Source organism: Pangasianodon hypophthalmus, chromosome 11 (genome assembly GCF_027358585.1).
Source record: "Pangasianodon hypophthalmus isolate fPanHyp1 chromosome 11, fPanHyp1.pri, whole genome shotgun sequence".
Classification (NCBI taxonomy): Eukaryota; Metazoa; Chordata; class Actinopteri; order Siluriformes; family Pangasiidae; genus Pangasianodon; species Pangasianodon hypophthalmus.
In genome coordinates this window covers 23,747,878-23,768,034 of record NC_069720.1, presented here as the reverse complement: position 1 = coordinate 23,768,034, position 20,157 = coordinate 23,747,878, and the positions used below count along the sequence as shown (strand labels likewise).

The following is a 20,157-nucleotide window of genomic DNA, read 5'->3' as shown; positions in this document are numbered from 1 at the left end:
AAAAAACTTTACCGAAGACGTCTGAGAGACTCAAGTCAGTAGATGGATTTAGATGGATTTAAAAAATTGAACATGGCAATTGAACAGTCTCAAATGTTTTGTTAATAAACGCAGCAAAGACCCAACTAGTTTTAAAGAAATGAGTAATTTGACTGACGTAGCAAATGGCCAACCACAGGTTCAATGCCTTACGACCTTTTCCAGTGGCCCATCGATCAGCAAACAAGCAAGGTTTACTTTCTCCTAACCATTACCACAAACGTAGTGCTAACTTTTAAAGCGGGATTCTGTTAACGTTTCAGTTTTCATTCCACTGGCTCTATCTTCTTCCAAAAAAAAATCTCATTGTGTGTCAGCAGACCAGAGTTAGTTTTCCCACTGGAAACTGGTACATGGAAGTACACAGAGCCAGTCAGATTGCAACCTTTAAGATTCTGAAGCTTGTGTCCAGAAAAGTGTCCAAAAGGACACATCAGAGGATATTATGGTTCAAGCTTAAGCAAATATAATCCATAGAGTGTCAGCTAGTCTGATATTGTCTGTCTCTGTAACGTTGCATGTTAGATATTCCACTTTTAGTGTCATGTTGCCATGCAGAGAAATTTAATTTGAGAGTTTAATGAATTAACATGGCTCCAGATTGTACGTATTGAATAAACATGCTGAGAGAGTGTGGTGGAGGTTTGAGATTTCTGCTGGCTTGGCAGATCTCAGCTTTTCCTTGTTTTCTTAATGAAGCAGAAAACCTGGACATTTTTTTGCATCTTTTTTTTTTTTTTTTTTTTTTTTTTTTGAAAATACGCAAATATAAATATGTTGCACTTTTTTTTTCTAATAATTCGACTTACCGTTTCAAATCTGTTTTCTCTGGTTTGGAAGAGAATGACAAGTTTGAACCTGAGCACGTGTGTGTGTGTGTGTGTGTGACTGATGTCCTCACCAGTATCAGTCATTAAAATGGGGACATCTTTAGTGGATGCATTTTTGATGTGTGCTTCTTTTATTAATATATCATTAAAGTACTGACTGGGGAAAAAAAACCGTCAGAGGGAATAATGATGGCTTCCATGCTGTAAGCTATGCAGATATTTTGGCCATGTGGGGTCATCCTTTTTTGAGAGTGTGTGTGTGTGTGTGTGTGTGTGGTGTGTGTGTGTGTGTGTGTGTGGGGGGGGTGCGGGGGGGGGGTGCAGGGGTTGGGGGGAAATTTATATGCACAGAAAAAAAAACAGATCAATATTCATTAAGTCTGAGTTATGGTTTTATTCCACTTGAGATCTTTACATGGTCACTGATGCTCACTTTTCCCTGGTGGCCGACGAGGCTGTGTTTTTTTTTTTTTTTTTTGTTTTTTTTTTCCCCCGATCCGTATACTGTGTGTGTATGGCCATGACAGTTTGTTTTTAAACGCACCCAGGTGTGTTACCATGTCTTTGTGTGTGTGTGTGTGTGTGTGTGTGTGTGTGTGTGTGTGCGCCCGCGCGCAGTTGCATGCATTTCTGTGTGGGTGTGGTACCTTTGTGGAAGGGGATTGCTGTGTGTGTGTGAGTGTGTGTGCGTGCCCGTGCGCAGTCAGACAGCAGGCCAGCGCAGTGTGTGTCGGACAGCTCCGGAATAACAATGAGGAGTGCCTCTGGGCTCCGGGGGGTCAGAGAGCAAGTCAATCATCTCGCCCATCGAATCAAATTAGTCTGAAAAATTCAGGGGCCACGAGCGCAGGCCGAGCAGCTGTCAGGGCCACAAGCGGCCCGCCACTAATGAACCAGATGAATAGTGCAAAAACTCCAAAATAGAAAACAGGACAGTTGACATTTTTCATCTGTCAGCAGCAGAGGATGCATGAAAACACAGTGGTCCTTGTTTAACCCTTTGTTGGCTGCAGCTGCTCCTCCTGCACTCCCCCACACGAAAACGCATGCTCACTACTCCTGAGCATGTGCAAGCAGACACACAGTGGGGCTGAGATCACATGTGGTGTCCCGCTTGCCTTACACACACACACACACACACACACACACACACACACACACACACACACACATGGCTGGTTTAGGCTGGCCTAACTTATGTGCTGCAGAATGCTGCACACTGTAATTACCCTGAGGAACTTTTTTGCAAGAGCAGCGGCGTATCGAACACAGCCAGATGTTGCAGTAAAACTGTACTGTTCCTTTGCATACCCATAGCTTGAAAAATCCCTGTCTTTCACATCTTTGTGCAATTTTGTCAGTGTGGCATGCACGCGTTGACTATAACACACTCGAACAGGGACTGTCATGCATACACTGTGTCACATGTAGTTATAAAAACTGATACAGACTCATCCCCAGGAAAATCGAAAGTTGAGAACCTAAACATGAGTAAATGTTTTCTTCCTTCTCTTTTTTTTTAATTCCCTATTTTTTCTTAATATAGCTGTTCAGAAGAGGAATTGGCTTCCCTCTGGGTTTGTGTCTAAGTCATAAAGATTGTGACTAACCTCCTGGTGCTTGATTCTTTGCTGGAGAAACGAATATCCCAGCAGTCCGTGCAGCATGAGCTGGTTGTGTGTCTGGCGAGTGATTAGAACAGTGCTGGCCTGTATTAGTGCTAGCGTGAGGAGCAGTGACAAATTGTTCAGAGAAGCAAAGCCTCATTCCTCTTCTCCTCTCCTCTCCTCTCCTCTCCTCTTCTTCTCTTCTTCTTCTTTGCCAATCACTCAAAATCCAAACTGGAGTGCTGTCTCACTCTGACACTTGCATTCTCACAGTTTGCTCACTCACTTTGTCTCTGTCTGTCTCATTCTATCTTTTGCTTTTTGTATCAACTTGTAAAATTGCACTCCAGAAACAAAACCAGTTGTAACTAAACAAGGAAGGTGTTTTAATGTGTTTTGCTATAATTGGAAGCCACAAAAACAGTCATCCAAGTCTCTTAATTTTTTGGAATAAAGCAGCATCTGTCCTCTTCTGCTTTCTTGCACTGAGGGTTCCACAAGAGTGACCTTTCAGGAAGAACAGGTGGAATTCACTTCTCAAAATTCATTAACATCAGAGATGTAGCGTTTAGTAAATAAGAAATTAACAAGATGTTAATGGTTAAATTCTGCTTTCAACAGAATGGGACATACACACCAATGATTAAAAACATTATGACCACTCACAGATGATGTGAATAACGTTGATTATCTCGATACAATGGTGCATGTTGCAGTCTTCGATATGATATACTGTAAGTGAACGGTCGGTTCTCGTAGTCATGTTGTATGCGAGAGAAATGGGCAGATATGAAGACCTGCGCAACTTTGGCAAGGGCCAAATCGTTGTGGCCAGACTACATGACAGGGTGCTGGTCCAAACCGACAGAAGAAAATTTTAATGATTGTTACTGCAGGAATTTGTCACAACACACAGTGCACAGGCTGCATAGGCGCAGACCAGTCAGAGTGGCCATGCTACCATCAAAATTGCCTACAATGGGCACATAAGCATCAGAACTGGACCATGGAAGAGATGGCTCCAGGATGGACCATGGGAAGAAGGCAAGCTGGTGGAGGCAGTGTGATGCTCTGCGCAATGTTCTGCTGGGAAACCTTGGGTCCTGGCATTCATGTGGATGTTATTTTGACACGTACCACCTACCTAAACGTTGTTGCAGACCAAGTACACCCCTTCATGGCAACAGTATTCCCTAATGGCAGTGGCCTCTTTCAGCAGGATAATGCTCCCTGACACACTGCAAAAATTGTTCAGGAATGGTTCGAGGAACATGACAAAGAATTCAAGGTGTTGACTTGGCCTCCAAATTCCCCAGATCTCAATCCGATCGAGCATCTGTGAGATGTGCTGGTCAAACAAGTCTGATCCATAGAGGCCCCACCTCACAACTTACAGGACCTACAGGATCTGCTGCTAACGTCTTGGTGCCAAATTCCACAGCACACCTTCAGAGGTCTTGTGGAGTCCATGCCTTGATGGGTGAGAGCTGTTTTGTCAGCATGTGGCGGACGGTCATAATGTTTCGGCTTATCAACGTATGTTATGTTGCCGGTGGACGATTATTATGACTAATTCACATGGGGTAAAAGATTTCTGTATAAACAGTATGACTGTGCGCGGCCATATTGTTGTGACATCAGGTGCTTTTATGCCAGAGAGTTTTGGCTAGGTGTCTTCAGGAATTTTGAGTTAAATGACTGTTCCATTGCATTTTTCCCTGTGAGAAGACTTAAATGTTTAAGTAGGGGAAAGGGCGAACAAATTGGGCCCATTACCTGCTAACTGATATCTTGCACATACAATTAGAGGTTTGTGCCACATACACCAAAAAGAAGTATCATTGTAGCACAGGTACACCCTACGTACATGCTATGGTATATAGCTTACTACATGTAGCCCAATTTGTCTGGACACACTCTACTACAAAGTAGATTTGTAGCACTGTACTACCTACTTAATGTTGCACAACCTTTACAATACATGCTGATGTTCTTTTCTACCGTATTGTCGAGAGGTTTTAAGGAAAAGTGAATCATTTGAACGAAGCTAGCGAAGTGCCATGATACTTTTAAGAAATGCGTTTACCCGAATGTGCATTCCAGTGTAATATTTCTCAGGACTTTAGCTTGTGAAGATGAGTAGTGTATTTCAAAATCCCTGCAAGTTTCAGCCTGTTCTGATGACTCGACATCACTTGGACCTTCTTTAAACAAACAGAGCGAGGCTCTGAGCTCATGGCTTTTATTATCAGCAGGTGTTCTGTGGTGAGCTCTCAAAGCCAGCAATGCTGATTGTGTTCTGTTGCAAATCACTCTCTGGTCTGTTTGTTGTTGTGAATTAACTTTGAAATCTTGAGGTGATTCAGGATTAGCACAAGGTCACTGATGCACATTTGTTACAGTGTATAGACTAAAAAACCGGTTCGAAAATGCTCACATTCAGTCAAAAATAAAGATAAAATTATTTTTTAAATTAAATTAAAATGTTTTTCAGTAACAGGTACTTGATTTTGTGACTGTTGTGTACACCTATAACAAAACCGAATGGTAGAATGATTTTGTTTGTTGGGTGTGGTGTTCTTTTTTTTTTTTTTTTTTTCCACTCTGTTGTGTTTACATATCATGTAATGGCTCCCGAGTGGCTCAACAGAAGAGTGTTCACTCTATCATGATTTCGATTCCCGGTGATGTCACAGCCATGGCCAGGAGTCAAGAGAGCAGAATTGATCGTGCTCTCTGGTTCTCAGGGGTGGCATTACTGTCTCTCCCCTGTCAATCACAGTGATGCTAGCCAATTACAGGGGTCTGTGAGCTGCTGTATGCGGAAGAGGGCAGATAGCTCTTTCCTGCAAGTGTGTTATGCTGCCCATGACACTGCATAAGCTGCATTTTGAAAAGATGTGGAAGTTAGCTTCAGGCATCTCAGATGAACCACATGCTTGCCCCATAATCCCCGGTTGATAGTTGTTGAGTGATGGAGAGAGTTAGCGAGTGGGTGGGAATTAGCAAGATTCACAGAAGAAGAAGGGGATGGGAAATGAGGCAATAGTAGAGCTACTTGAAGTTTTAACTGTGCTGCTTTTTTCGATGTTTAGGGATTTCCACACTGGCTTCGATAATCACTTAACCCTATTCATTGTCAAAGAACGGCTGTGTACGGTACAGTGACACAGGCGGAGTGGCAAGCAGACTCGACCCCAAGAAACCAGAAGTTTAAAAAAACCTGTTGAGGTCGCAATACAAATCTCACATTGGCTTTGGCTAATTCTCTTTCTAACATGTGCTAACTTTGGCTAACAGACAAACTTTCTTTGCTACAGAAATCAAGAATTAGTGCAGGATGGGTGATAAAAGTGATTTTTGCTTGCTGTGGGAAAAGCTTCGTGAGCGAGAACTCTGAAGCAGAGATCTGTTTACCATGTTATAATCATAAAAACCCTTTTGTTTATCAAATAAATTATATTAAGCCTGGTGGATCAAAATCTGGTCTCACACTTGTGCTACTACGTCCACATTCAATTCACATTTTGGGGAAAAAAAATTAGAGCAAGCCAAATAGTGTCATTGTGAAAACCTGTTTACATCACAATATCATGTTACGGCAAAATCGTATCATCTTTGTTTATTATTCCAGTGATGATATTGGCATGAGAAGTAAAACATGTGCTGATGGTTGAGGAGAAATGAACTGAAATTAGGGTCTGTCGTGCATACTGCCTGTATCAGGCCATGATAAAACCCCTAACGTCATATGTTCAGTAGGCTGTGTCTCAGCTGCCTGATATCTTCATCAACCCCAAATCCGTCATTCAGCGATGTCTATTATTTACTGTAGCAGAACTCCAGCCAGTCTGCCAGCTACTGCTTGATGAAGATTGAGTGGCTGTGCTTCCATTGTGCGTGTGAGAGAGAAGAGAAAGATTGAGAGGGTGTGTGTCTGAGAATGTTATATGACAAAACCACAGCCAGTTTCTTAAACCTCATTCTAAAGCCCGAAGCCACACCCGTGTTCTGCTACAGTCGATGTTCCAGTTCTGCAGTATAGCTTAGAAACTCGTGCAGTATTGCATAATGTTCGTAAAAAAAAAAGAACATAAAATATTAAGGCTGCTGCAGACTATATTTTATAATGTCACCAGTTTTCTAACTGTTCGAGATGAGATTGATTGTTCAGCTGCTGTAACTGTGAAAGGTTAGCAGAATGATCCTACTTTTAAGAACACACACACTATATAATGTAATATGATAGCAAACTATACCGTTTTATCAAATTTAATAGTAGCTTTTCACAAGCATGCTCACACACACACACACACACACATCCCAGATTTTATTGCTAGGGAATGGCAATGCTGATAAACGACGAAGACTGTGGGAGAGAGAGAAACGTCTGGAAACATCTGCATTCATGCTGCAGTCACATTCCGGCCTTTGAGATCGTGTATATGTGTGTATATGATTAATTGGTTGGAGTTATTATGTATATGTGTTATATTGATGCTTTGTTATCATTTATAAAGACACATCATAGACACATCCTATTTTGCATAAAATTGTGAACTATCCATAGACAGGAAAGATGAAAGGACTGGTTCAGTTAAAAGTGCTCTGTGTCTGCACATGCTAATTAGCCCCGCCCAGTGCTAATTAACATAGATTTAAATATTAACGAGCTTGACACTAAAAATGCACAGAGAAAAACGAGAAGTAAAAAAGCACAAGCGTTTATTAAGAGCTTTTGTTTTTTTTGTTTTTTTTTTAAACCTGATGCGCTCCTGTTTATCAGTTTTCAGTTTTTTTGTGTTGTTTTGTCAGGTGTGTTGAATACTGCAATGGAAAAGAAACAACGAAGCATTTTTCGTTTTAATTTTGTGCATTTTTTTTTTTGCAGAATTTGGATTTTCTTTTCACTATTTTAGTGTTTCTATTTTAGTATTAGCCATGAAATACCATGCTGAAGAAAATGACTTGACAAATTTTGGAACATTTTGGAGCAATGGCTTGTGTTTGTATAGAAATTGCAAATGTAGTAATTTCATTTTTTCATTTCGCTCAGTGATATGCAAAGAGAAATGACAAGAATTTGAATGTTATTGTTTTACTTAGCCATTGTTTAGCTGGATTTAGCTTTTTCAGTCAACTTCCAGTCAGCTTTTTCAGAGTTTCTCACGGAAATAAACATCTGAAATTTGTAACTAGCAGTCAGTCAGTCAGTGTCTCCTTGTAATCCACTCAAATTGCATAATACGAAGCAGTCATGACAAGGTCAGTGACAAATATCAAAAGAAGTTGTTAGAAGGATGGAGTGAATAGGGAGCATGGAGTTATGTGAGTGACCTCAGCCCACTCAGTACAGGTATTCTGTGTGATTCTTGTGAAATCTAACAGCTTTTCCTTCCTTCACTCTTAGATGGCTGCTCTTCAGAGTCCATTCTACGGAGACAAGATGAACCTGTACTCGCTGTGTAAAAAGATTGAGCAGTGCGACTACCCCCCTCTCCCATCTGATCACTACTCGGAAGAGGTGAGACACTTCAGATCAGACATCATCTACATTACATTACATTACATACATTACTGTGCAAAAGTCATCAAAATAAAGAAAGTCCGTAACGACAAAAAAGACGCCTTCAAAAATAATGGAATGAAATATTTCTACATGTCAAAAAATGAAGTAGTAAACGGGAAAAAGAAACAGAATCAATATTTGGTGTCATCATACCGCATCAGTTTTCTCAGGAAGTCATGAAGATTTATAAGGAAAAAGTAATCCTGATATGGAAATAGTAAACCACAGATTCTGGCTCTCAGACTTTCTTCTATATCTGCAGATAAAACCACACTTTTTTTTTTTTTTTTTTTTTTTTGAAGGGGTCTATTTCTTATGTTACTCTACAACTTTTTTTTGGCAGGGTTGGAATCCCCAGATTTGCTCTTTTCTACTGACACAGTAATGCAGAAGACATAAAATAAGCATCTAAGCCAGAAATAATATTTAAAAATTAAATATGCTATGATCAGTCGAAGTAAAACGATTATGTTGATTATATAAAAAATGATTTATGTGGCTCTTTATATTTGACGAGTCGTTTACTTAATCAACAACAGAAACGTGCTGGTGGAAACGTGTTAGCGGAAACGTGAGAGTGCACCGGTGTGTATTCCTGGGTGGAGTGTAATACAGCAGTGAGGCCTCGGGGAAACAGCAGCACTGATATTACTGCACCACACAGCACAGTGTGCAAAGCTGGTTTCAGTTTTAAAGAACAACAACAAAGGAAAAAAAACAGGATTGACAGATTTCACTTGCAGTATATAGACTTCTTGATTAGATAAAAGCAGTTTAATGTTGTTTCTGGCTGAGGTCCTGTGGACTTAAACAGGACTGAGAGACACCAAGAGGCATTGTGAGCCGCAACACCACGGAAGAAACCTCATTTCACAGAAAGAATTTCGAAAAAGAAAGAGGAGTCAAAAGAGTAATGTCAAAGCTCTGAGAGTTTCAGTGAAAAAATTAAAAGTGTGATGTAATATAATCTGCATGAATAGCAGCACATCAGCGATGCATAAACGTTAAAAAGCTTCTGCTTGGTGAGTGAAATCTAGTAAATGGTTTAAGTTATAGCACCTTTTGTTTAGGGGGCTTGATATTTTTTCATTAGTCAAATATGCGTAGAAGTTTAATGAGGCCGGTCAAGTTTAACTTTGAATTTTTACACTGTTTAATTTTGAGATTGATGATGAACGTCTCTATGGTTTAGTGTGATTTCAGTTTGGATAAAGTGGTATTTTAGAAATTTTAGTTTCATGTGTGTTTGTTTAAAACAAGTTCCTTATCAAATTCCTGTTTTTCTGTAATGTAAATCAGTTGATATTAGAAACAAGGAATAATGATTAGATTTGCTCTAGAGGAGAAAGTCAGTCGAAGTTGTTCCTTACAGTATTGCTTTACATAAAATTAGGGAAAAAATAATAAACAAAAACAGCAGAATATTGTTGGTTACAGTCGTTTTACATTCACCTGGCAATTGATTGTCAATTCATTCATTATATAATGATCAACAATGAAAAAATATTCATTTTTGCAGCTATAAAAAATAAATAAATAAAAATGGTGCCTGACTTTTGCACAGTACTGTAAGGCTACAGAGGAGTGTCTAAATGTGTGACTGTAACAGAGAGCAGTATCATTTTTGGATGAGTAACAGACCATCTTTGCGGTTGTAGTTCAGTTTAATGCATGCACTATTCAGATGTTAAGGCTAGACTTTTGTAGGTGACCTCTTACCTTGTTTTGTGGAAGTGCTAGCTTTGTGGTACGGTCAGAAAAGGTAAAAGTGACATGTTTTAGAAATGTGTGCTGAATGTTCAGGCTTAGCGCTGGAGTACGTCTCTCGGAGCTTATTTCTAAGCCCACAGCTGATGAAGCATCACCCTGATATTCACTGTATGTTTCTAAATCTCCACCCGCCATCATCAGCACCATTAGCTCCTGTCATCGTTCTCCATTCATGATCTCAGCTCAGCACTGCTGAAACGCCATTCCCCCCCTCCAAACTAAAAAAAAAATGCGCCCTCCAGCATAGGCAGAGGGCCCGCATCCATCTCTGTCTGCGTTTAAACAATGCTCCTGAAGGCGAACGGCAAAAAACTGTCAGTCGCTCGTCTTTGGTGTGTCATTTACCATCTCCTGACAGACAACCCCTTTCCCTCATCAGAAAATCTGCGACTCTCACCTCTTTGTTTTTTTTTTAAGCAAGGTATATGAATATTTTACATATCTGCATCCTGATTTGCCCCCCACTCCCCAAGCCACCTTTTTTTTTTTCCCCTCCACTAATTCTGCGCCGGGCTGGATTTGCATTTCACATGCCGTGCTGATTAGGAGACAGCAGCAGCAGCAGCCAGGCCTGCGCTAGAAAGAGCCGGTTGCCATGGTGATTAGGTATTTGGGGAGAGGGGTATTTTTTTTCCCTTTTCTTTTTCTTCTTTTAATGATGCCGTTGTCGGGGCTGAGGTCGCTTCTCTGTCTCTCAGTAGCACGGGAGTGTGAATTTTGGGGACTTGAGTGTGTGAGGCAGCGAGCATGTAGAAAGCTTTAGCCTTATTTCAAGTCTATTTCTTGGCTCCTAAAGGAAATGTGACTTCAGACACGAGCTCGGACGGTTTTCAAAGCTGATTTCACTCCGTAAATAAAAAATATTTGTTGGAAATGAATAATTGTGGTGTATTTCTGCATTGTGCATTCTATTATTTTGAATTAAATCAATTAAATCAGTCATGTGACAAAATATGGCATATATGAGATGTGTGAGTCCAGGTAACAGAAAAAAAAAACTGAATGCATCATCATTCACTCATATTATTCCTTTTCTTGTCTTTTTTTTTTTTTTTTTTTTTTTTTCGACCCAGCTGAGAAAGCTGGTAGATATGTGCATCAACCCGGATCCGGAGAAGCGGCCTGACATCACCTACGTGTACGAAATCGCCAAGCACATGCACGCTCTGACTCTGGCCAACTGAATCCATCCTCCGTCTGCTTCTCCTGTCTATAGCCCACTTCTGGATGATGTTTGCCAGCCATTTTTTTTAAATCTCCTACAGCTCCGTGGTTCATGTTACAATCATATGATTGCTTCTTTACTACGAGAAGCTTTAATCCAAACTTGTGCAAGGTGGCTTTAGCAAGTCATCACATGATTATTGACTGTTAATTCTACTTCTGTGTGGTGTGTAATGCTGAGGCCGAATCACAGTAGGTGTATTTACTACACACACACACACACACACACACACACACACACACACACACACAGAGACACACTTACGCATGCACATCTTACAACCAAAGATTAGATAACAGTATAAAAAGTAGAGATTAACATTAAAAATGCACAAAACGGTTATAAACGTCTTTTTTTTTTTTTCTTCCAAACAGAATTTGCCTTGCACACAAAGGAATACTGAAGCCTTAAAGTGTCTTGCTGTTATGGGTTTTTGGATATTGGTACAGATGCTGCAACACCCCTGATTGTTGAATGTAAATGGCTTTTTTTTTTCCATATGAAATGAAACTAACTGTCCCATGACACTCCTTCACAAACCCTATAAAAAGACTGAAAGTCTCCCTTGGTATCTATAAAAATAATCTCGCGTTCCCCTGAAAAAGCTTCCCTGATTGAATGGCTTAAATTGTGTTTTGTAGTTCTATTAAAAGAGAATGAAGTCATCATGTACATGTTGCAGGTTGCATGCGCTTTGTAACTAATCCAGTGCCTTTAGCGTGCACTTCTGCATTTTTTTTTTTTTTTTTTTTTTTAAAGAAACAAGGGAACAAACTAGGCGTCATTTGTCATTTATAGCATACGTCCCAAGACTGGCTATTTTTAAAACACTTTTGCCTGCCTGAATCCCCAAATACGTTTTATCGCTTTGATAAAAACACAAGCCTTTTATACAGTTTTAGAATAAAAACAACTGTCTCTCACTGAAGAGCTAGAACCAGAATCATGGAATATTTTTGATTCAATTATGGACCAGGACTGATGAAGGAACATGAATAAAAAAATCTATCAGCTCGATGATCTTTATGTGAATAATCATCATGCAAATGCACATTGCATCACTTCAGCTGTTTGAGCTGTTTTTTTTTTTTTTTAAACAATTGATACATTGATCTCACAAACGTATGACAAGACACTGTGTTGTCAGTGTAAACCTCAACACAATAAATCGTGCTAAGTGCCTTTTCTCACCTACACCAAAACCCGAGCCTCGTTCAGTCTGCTTGCCCGGCAATACCCAATAAGGCGAAATCTGTTTTCAGCCTAATTAGTTGACTGTTGAGCTGTTTTGTTGTTTTTTTTTTCTTTTTTGAGGTGTTTTATTTTTGTTTTTACTTTTTTTTTTTTTTGGCAGGGGTTTGTTTGGGCTCGTTTATAAGCAGCAGGTTTTTCCGTCTTGAAAGATGTTCAGCTCTGTAGGAGGTACACTCACAGATCAGTCGACTTGCACATCATGGTTAGTAGATAACTTGTCATTCTTACAAAAAGCTCAAGTAGTCGTATTCCATTTCACTGACGTCCCATTCGTCTACATTACGAACGTATTCAGTGCACTTTTCAATGAGTGGCTTATGACCTTCTGACTTCCATTCTGGGTTCCACAAGCCTCCGAGTTTCTTTACAGTTATAACAGCTTTCTGTGTACCCGAACTTTTGCATCTAAAGAATTATTGATTTGCTGTGATAGTATCCATGCAAAATGTTTTCAAGAGTAGTCGAGAGCATTTTAAGTGTTTACTTTTTGTTTATTATTATTTAGCTATAATCAGTTTATAACTTTTTTTTTTTTTCCTTGTAACGTTAACACAATAACAGTTGCCTCCTGTTGCCTCCTAGAAGCATATTTATCTTGATATTAAACTCCGAGACAGAGGGTCAGGGTGAAGAATCGTCACACCGAAGTGCTGAGGTGTGTTTATAGTGCTTCTAGCGCTATATGATTTTAGTCGTAGTGCTTAATGGTGATGTGTTTACATATGAAGCCTCTGCAAAACTTGACAAAGAGGGTGCTGCAGATCATTTAAAGCTGGGTCATGTTCATTAGCGCAGTGTGTTGTGGATATATTCATGATACACAGGCCAAGTACTTTTTAAAAAGTAAAGATTTCACTCTGCGAATGTAACTGAACTTTTCGCAACATTTGGCGCTGCTGAACATGTCTCAGTGCATCGCTCTCTTTGCTTACACCCAAAAACCTTTTTTTTTTTTTTTTTTTGGGGGGGGGGGGGGTGGGGGTGTTAGAAAACCCGCCTGTTATTTATTTATCTTCTTTTGTTTTGTTGTTTTTGTTCTTGATGTCTAACTCAAGATTAATACTTTCCATGTTAAACTGAAAGCGAAATAAAAATGGATCTTCTTTTATCGCATGATAGCTGGTGGATTATTTGCCATTAATATGATCCCTTACGCAAACCTCAAGTCACGGAAGAAGGTCACATTTGCTCATGGAAATGAAAGGTGCTGTATTTTTCACACATCTCACTTCACCTTGCCGCACTGACGTTCATTCCCCATTCAGGTGTGTCTATTTGTATCCTTTTGACAAGTGCCTCCTGCTAACCCCAAAGCATTATCCTGGGCTCTTTGCAGTGTGCCACGCCCGGGGGAGTTCGTTTAGATAATTCCCCCTTTGGCCTGACAGAGGCGTGGGACCCCAGCTCTCTTAGTCTAATGAATTCCAGGAGGAGTTCAGTTCAATTTTGTCAAAAGAAATTGCTCCCTTGGAACAGCGTATCCACTGAAAACAAACAGAAGTAAGTGGAGGAATTGATATGGGGCTTGTTGGGGCTGTGGCAGGTTATTTATTCTCTCCTATCAGGCTGAAATTGAATATTGGCTGTATACAAAGTTTCAGCAGACATATTGTGCGTTATGGAGTACATTTCACTCAGACTGTTTCCGTCTCAGACATACTTGGATGAGTTACACACACCCATCTAGTGGTAAGATGTGAAGGTGCACTGGTTTGTTCCTATAAACCTATTTTTTGGTTGATTACTGAAATTTCAGCATTGCTAATATGACTTGATCATAAATATATAAATTTATCAATGTTCTCAACCTACATAATGTAGTTATTACAGTAAGTGCAGCTGCCTGAATTTTCTTGTGAAGTAATAATGTGTGATAATATATGTGTAACGCTTTAAAAAATATTGGAATTAGGGTAAATTTTAAGTATAATACAATGCATCATAATATTAATGCTTTCAGGATAACAAGGTGTCTTCATACAACTTAGCAACAGGATGATACAGAACAACAATTCAAGGATTAAAGTTGATTAGGAGAACATTTTTAGGGCACTTCCTCCTGCCCCTTTTTTTTGTGAGTTTAATACAGGAAAGAGCAATTTGATTAAAAAAAAGACAATATCACAAAGTCATACTTGAAGACATTTGTACAATACAGTATTTGTATCATGATATATAGGTTTGATAACAAACGTCAATGATTTGTGTGATTTTATTTTGTGTTTACAAAATGTAATTATTTAACATTACATAAAGTAAGGGAAATTTTTTAAAAAGTATATTTTTAAAAACATATTACAGTTTTTAAATTTACCATAAAATCAATCAGTCCTCATAATATCGATTTAAAATTGCAATCAAATGTTCAGAAGATACTGAGATAGAACTGATATCTCAGAAAAGTGATATAAATGATCACAATTTTGATTATATCCTGATGTATATCCTGACCTCTGTTTAGTATATATACTGTATATAATATACATGATATATATATATATATCATAATGTCACAGTATAACAAGGTTGCATTTATGTATTGTGCTGTTCATATTTACATTCAACACTAGACTACTGAACAAGTGCTGAAAGAAGTTCAGAGATTTGTCACTATGTTTTGCCTCTGTACACGCTGAACTCAGTCTGATATTTATCTCTTGCATCAGGCCTGAATATATTCTATTTTAATCTGTGTCCATATCTGCCAGAGTCACAGCTTTTTCTTTCTTTCTCTTTTTTTTTTTTTTTTTAACTCCCTTTTGTCCTGGCAGAGGAATCAGCTGCTGGAAGCATTTTAGATTTTTCAGTTCTCCAGAACTTTCTGTTCCACCATGTTCTACCATCATGTCAAGCACTTGAAATTGTCAGAAAGTTTGTCACTTTATTGACTTGGGCTGTTGTCAGCAGAGCAGAGCAGAGCATACAAGCCAAAAAAGCCAAAGCGTGGAGCACAGAGGGCAGAAGAGATGCTATGTAGGAAGAAGACACAAACAGTAGCCAGTAAACATGGTGCATCTTTTTTTTTTGGTTGCTCCCAGTGGACAGACAGAGAGAAAATCAGCTAGTTCCTCACTAGAATTGTTCTCTTCTATCTATTGAAGGTTTGTTTTCTGAAGTGTGAAAAAAGTGTGTTGATTTGCAATAGCTGGTAGCACACACTTGGCAAAGAAATTAAGTCTCCAAACATTCACACTTCTGGTTTTTATATAAATACATACAGCTTGATTTGAACTTAATATAGCTTGGATAGCATGGATATTTTTCAGTAATTTTTGCATGGAAAAACGTATTGGAAAATGCCTTCTGAATACAGGAAGTGTGAAATTGCATTGTATTGTATGGTTGACTTGCTGTTCACTTAACGAAGACATAATCTGTCTAGGACTTTTGCACACTTAACGGCGGTGCTGGCACTGCAGTCATTTGGCATCGCGTGGCAAGCTAAGCTGATGTTGCTCGACCAGCGGAACATCATGCAAACATTACAGCCTTTTCCCATACTGTAACTATTGGAACCAAATGCTTGGGCAGCGTTTCAAAAGCGCTCCGATGCGGAGAGTGGCTTTACAGGTGGGCGTTACTCACAGCTGCTTCGAGTTCTGGAGTGGCCCAATCCCAAATGTCACGTTCAGTTCTGTCGCCTTACTCCATCAGGCTCCTGAAGAGGAAAAAGAGGTCCAGAGCAAGCAAGAAGATGAGGGAGAAGTTGGCTGGGGTTTTGGTTTGCTTTGCACATCTGAAATCAAAGAGAAATAATTAACAAATGCATTTCGAGGGAGAAAAAAATGGACTAATGAGAAACATGAGCCAAGAGTTGCAATAGATTTGCGCACAATTCCAAGGTGCTGTAATACTTTTGAAATCGTTAAATCCTTTAACTCATTTGAATGTTTATTCTTCCTTAGAGTGCATTTCCTCTACAGGTAAGGTGTTTTAAATGTTGATCACCAAACCAAGACCTTGCCACTGACAGGTATTAGCCCACGTTTTTTATTTTTATAACTGTATTTTAAATTTTATATTGAAGATATATGGTCAACTTCTAAAAGGATTTCCCTTAGAGTCACTTCCCATAATGCCTCAGTCTAGTGAAATAAAGCACCCTGGTCATAAAGTTGCCATTGAGCTGTCCCCAAATAACTACAACTGTCCCCTTCATTTAGTCAGGTACTAAAGATGCACTTTTAAGATGTGCAGCTCTTTAAATCCCAGCATGAGCCGACATACAATCACTAACAGTGCATCTAGCATAAGGTGACACAACTCTGCTGTGTTTGTTATTCTTAGTACAAAATGTATAGGGTGTCCAAAAAGTCAGGAACCGATGGGAGAGCGTAAGGGTGAACATGTAGAGGATATGTTGGCAATAAGACATAAATACAAACTGTAGTTTTACACTCATTAGTTCTTGACTTTTCAGACACCCTGTGTGTGTGTAAGTGTGTAAATACACGCTCATGGAGCACTTTATCAGGAACACTATACTAATACTGGGTAGGGCCTCCCTTTGCTCTCAAAACAGCCTCAGTTCTTCATTGCATGGATTCCAAAAGATGTTGGAAACATTCCCTTTAGTTTCTGGTCCATGTTGATATGATTGCATCATGCAATTCCTGCAGATTTTTTGGTGCAATTTCATACTGCGAATCTCTTGTTCTGTTGGATCCAGATCCGGTGACTGGGAACGGCACTGAAGAACACTGAACTCATATTGTCATGTTCATGAAACCAGTTTGAGACATGGTGCATTATCATGCTGAAAGTAGCCATTAGAAGATGGTAAATTGTGGCCATGAAGGGATGCACGTGGTCAAGAAAAATACTCAAATAGGCTATGGCATTCAAGTGATAACTGGTTAGAAACAGGCCCAAAGTGTGCCAGGATAACATTCCGCACACCATTACATCACCTCCACTAGCCTGGACTGTTGACACAAGGCAGGTTGGGTTCATGGATTAATGGTGCCAAATTCTGACCCTACCATCTGTGTGCCTCAGCTGAAATCGAGATTCATCAGAACAGGCTACGTTTTTCCAGTCTTCAACTGTCCAGTTTTGGTGAGTCTGTGCCCACTGCGGCCTCAGACATGCAACCCAATGTGGTCTTCTGCTGTTGTAGTCCATCCACCTCAAGGTTCCAGGTGTTGTGCATTCTAAGATGCTTTTCTGCTCACCACAATTGTACAGAGTGGTTATCTGTAGTCTTTCTGTCAGCTCAAACCAATCTGGCCATTCCCAGTTGACCTCTCTCATCAACAAGGCGTTTCCATCTTCAGAACTACCGCTCACTGGATGTTTTTTGTTTTTCATACCATTCTGTGTAAACTCTAGAGACTGTTGTGTGTGAATAGTCCAGGAGATCAACAGTTTCTGAAATACTCAGATCAGCCTGTCTGGCATCAACTATAATGCCACGATCAAAGTAACTGAGATCCCACTTTTTCCCCATTCAGATGTTTGATGTGAACATTACCTGAAGCTGCTGGCCCGTATCTGCATGATTTTATTCATTGCATTGCTGCCACATGATTGGCTGATTAGTCAACACTTTGAACTCTTTGTCATGTTCCTCAAACCATTGCTGAACAATGTTTGCAGTGTAGCAGGGAGCATTGTCCTGGAAGAGGTCTCTGCCAATAGGGAATACCGTTGCCATGAAGGGGTGTATTTGGTCTACAACAATGGTTATGTAGGTGGTACGTGTCAAAATAACATCCACATGAATGCCAGGACCCAATGTTTCCCAGCAGAACATTGCCCAGAGCATCACACTGCCTCCGCCCGCTTGCCTTCTTCCCATAGTGCATCCTGGTGCCATCTCTTCCCCAGGTAAGCGATGCACCCGGTCATCCACATGTTGTAAAAGAAAACGTGATTCATCAGACCAGGCCACATTCTTCCATTGCTCCATGGTCCAGTTCTGATGCTCATGTGCCAATTGTAGGTGTTTTCAGTGGTGGACAGGGGTCAGCGTGGGCACTCTGACCGGTCTGCAGCTACACAGCCCCATACACAGCAAGCTGCGATGCACTGTGTGTTCTGACACCTTTCTATCATAGCCAGCTTTTACTTTTTAGCTCTTCTGTGGGATTGGACCAGACGGGCTAGCCTTCGCTCCACACGCACATCAGTGAGCCTTGAGCGGCCATGACCCTGTCGCTGGTTCACCTGTTGTCCTTCTTTGGACCACCTTTGGTAGGTCCTAACCACTGCATACCAGGAACACCCCACAAGACCTGCCGTTTTGGAGATGCTCTGACCGAGTCATCTAGCCATCACATTTTGGCCCTTGTCAGAGTCGCTCAGATCCTTATACTTGCCCATTTTTACCGAGATGCTTTTCTGCTCACCACGGTTGTAAAGAGTGGTTATTTGAGTTACCGTATCGTTACCGTTACAGTTACCGTTCCTGTCAGCTCGAACCACAGTTTTTCACACCATTCTGTGCAAACTCTAGATACTGCTCTATGAGAAAATTTCTGAAAAACCAGCTTGTCTGGCATCAACAACCACACCACTCAAAAAATAAATCTTATCTTATAGATTTATCCTAGGATTAAATCTCATGAATATGCAGGGGTACAGGTGTTCGTATTAAAGTGGCCAGTGACTGTATACACACACACACACACACACCACTGACTGTGGACAGGCATTACATTTATTTTTAATGTGGCCTCTAATATAGTTTTAAAGGCTCTCCGACCTCCGCTTTCTCATATCCTGTGGAATGACGACGCGCTCCTGGAGGCCGATGTGTTGGCGGATCTCCCCTGCACGTTTTAGTCTGTGCGGCTTTGTATTTTGGACTCGGTTTTTCCAGTGCTGTAATATTGTACAGGTCCCCAGTAAATCAAAACCATTAGCAGATGCTGTGTGAGCCCGGAGCTTTAGGAAGCGTGAATCGTTTTCGGGGCGCTTGATTTATGCAGCCAGCTTGCGACCACAGACATTCTTTCGTAAAAGCAGCTTGCTGGAGCTCAGGCCTGTGTATGTGTGTGTGTGTATGTGTGTGTGTGTCTGAACATTCCCACGCTTTCCTTTCTTCTGGAACTCACTAGCATGCACTATTCATCAGGCCACCTTTATACTCAATTTTTAAAATGATAAGTAGAAACACTTATTATATATATTATTCCTTTCTTGTATGTTGTTCCCTTTTGCTTTTAACTTATCTCTTCTTCTTCTTCTTCTTCTTCTTCTTGTTCTTCTTCTCATTATTATTATTATTATTATTATCATTATTATTATTTGCATTTGTACTGCCCTCCAGTCATTAATAGCAGAAAGGAACAGATAATATAACATACTGTAGAACTGCAATTCTAAATGTATTACTGTCTGTTCAAAATACAAAACATGACAAACAGGAAGTACAGTTCACATAATCTCAGAAATAAGCTGATGGTTTTTTTTTTTTCTTTCTTTCTTCTCAAGTTAAAGCACACAAATAAACTTTCATGAGAGCACATCATACAAGGCAGTGAAGAACTGCCAACAGCGGATGGTATATGAGAACTTAAAGTGTATATCAGGCTTTTTTTTTTTTTGCCGAATTGTGTGCCACTTGAAATGTGTGAAACACTATATTTGGTGGTGAAACACCTGTCTTGGCCAGGTTCCTCTGCCTGAGGTGAAGGCTGAGAGCGAGCAGTTGCTGACACACATATCTGCCTCTTTTATGTTGAGAGTGGTTTTTAAAGCGGTTTGCTCTGGCAGGAGTGTAACAACAAAATGGCATGACCTGCAAAATCAGAGAAAACATCTTTTTCTTCTTCTTCTTTTGCTTTTTTTTTTTTCTCTTTAGTGACACTGCAGCAAACCTGCCAGTAGTGTTGCTTGTGAGGAAGGGGGCCATGACAT

The 20,157-nt window shown here is 40.0% G+C and overlaps 1 protein-coding gene across 1 annotated transcript in view; it reads left to right on the top strand.

Annotated features, from left to right (window-relative positions):
- nek7 (NIMA-related kinase 7) overlaps positions 1-11,792 on the top strand; it is a 66,575-nt gene extending 54,783 nt beyond the window's left edge. Inside the window, exons 9-10 of the mRNA XM_026927964.3 lie at positions 7,887-8,000; positions 10,889-11,792. Coding sequence (XP_026783765.1) covers positions 7,887-8,000; positions 10,889-10,999 — 225 coding nt within the window. The 3' untranslated portion in view covers positions 11,000-11,792. The remainder of the gene's footprint in view (positions 1-7,886; positions 8,001-10,888) is intronic.
- Positions 11,793-20,157: the final 8,365 nt, after the last annotated feature.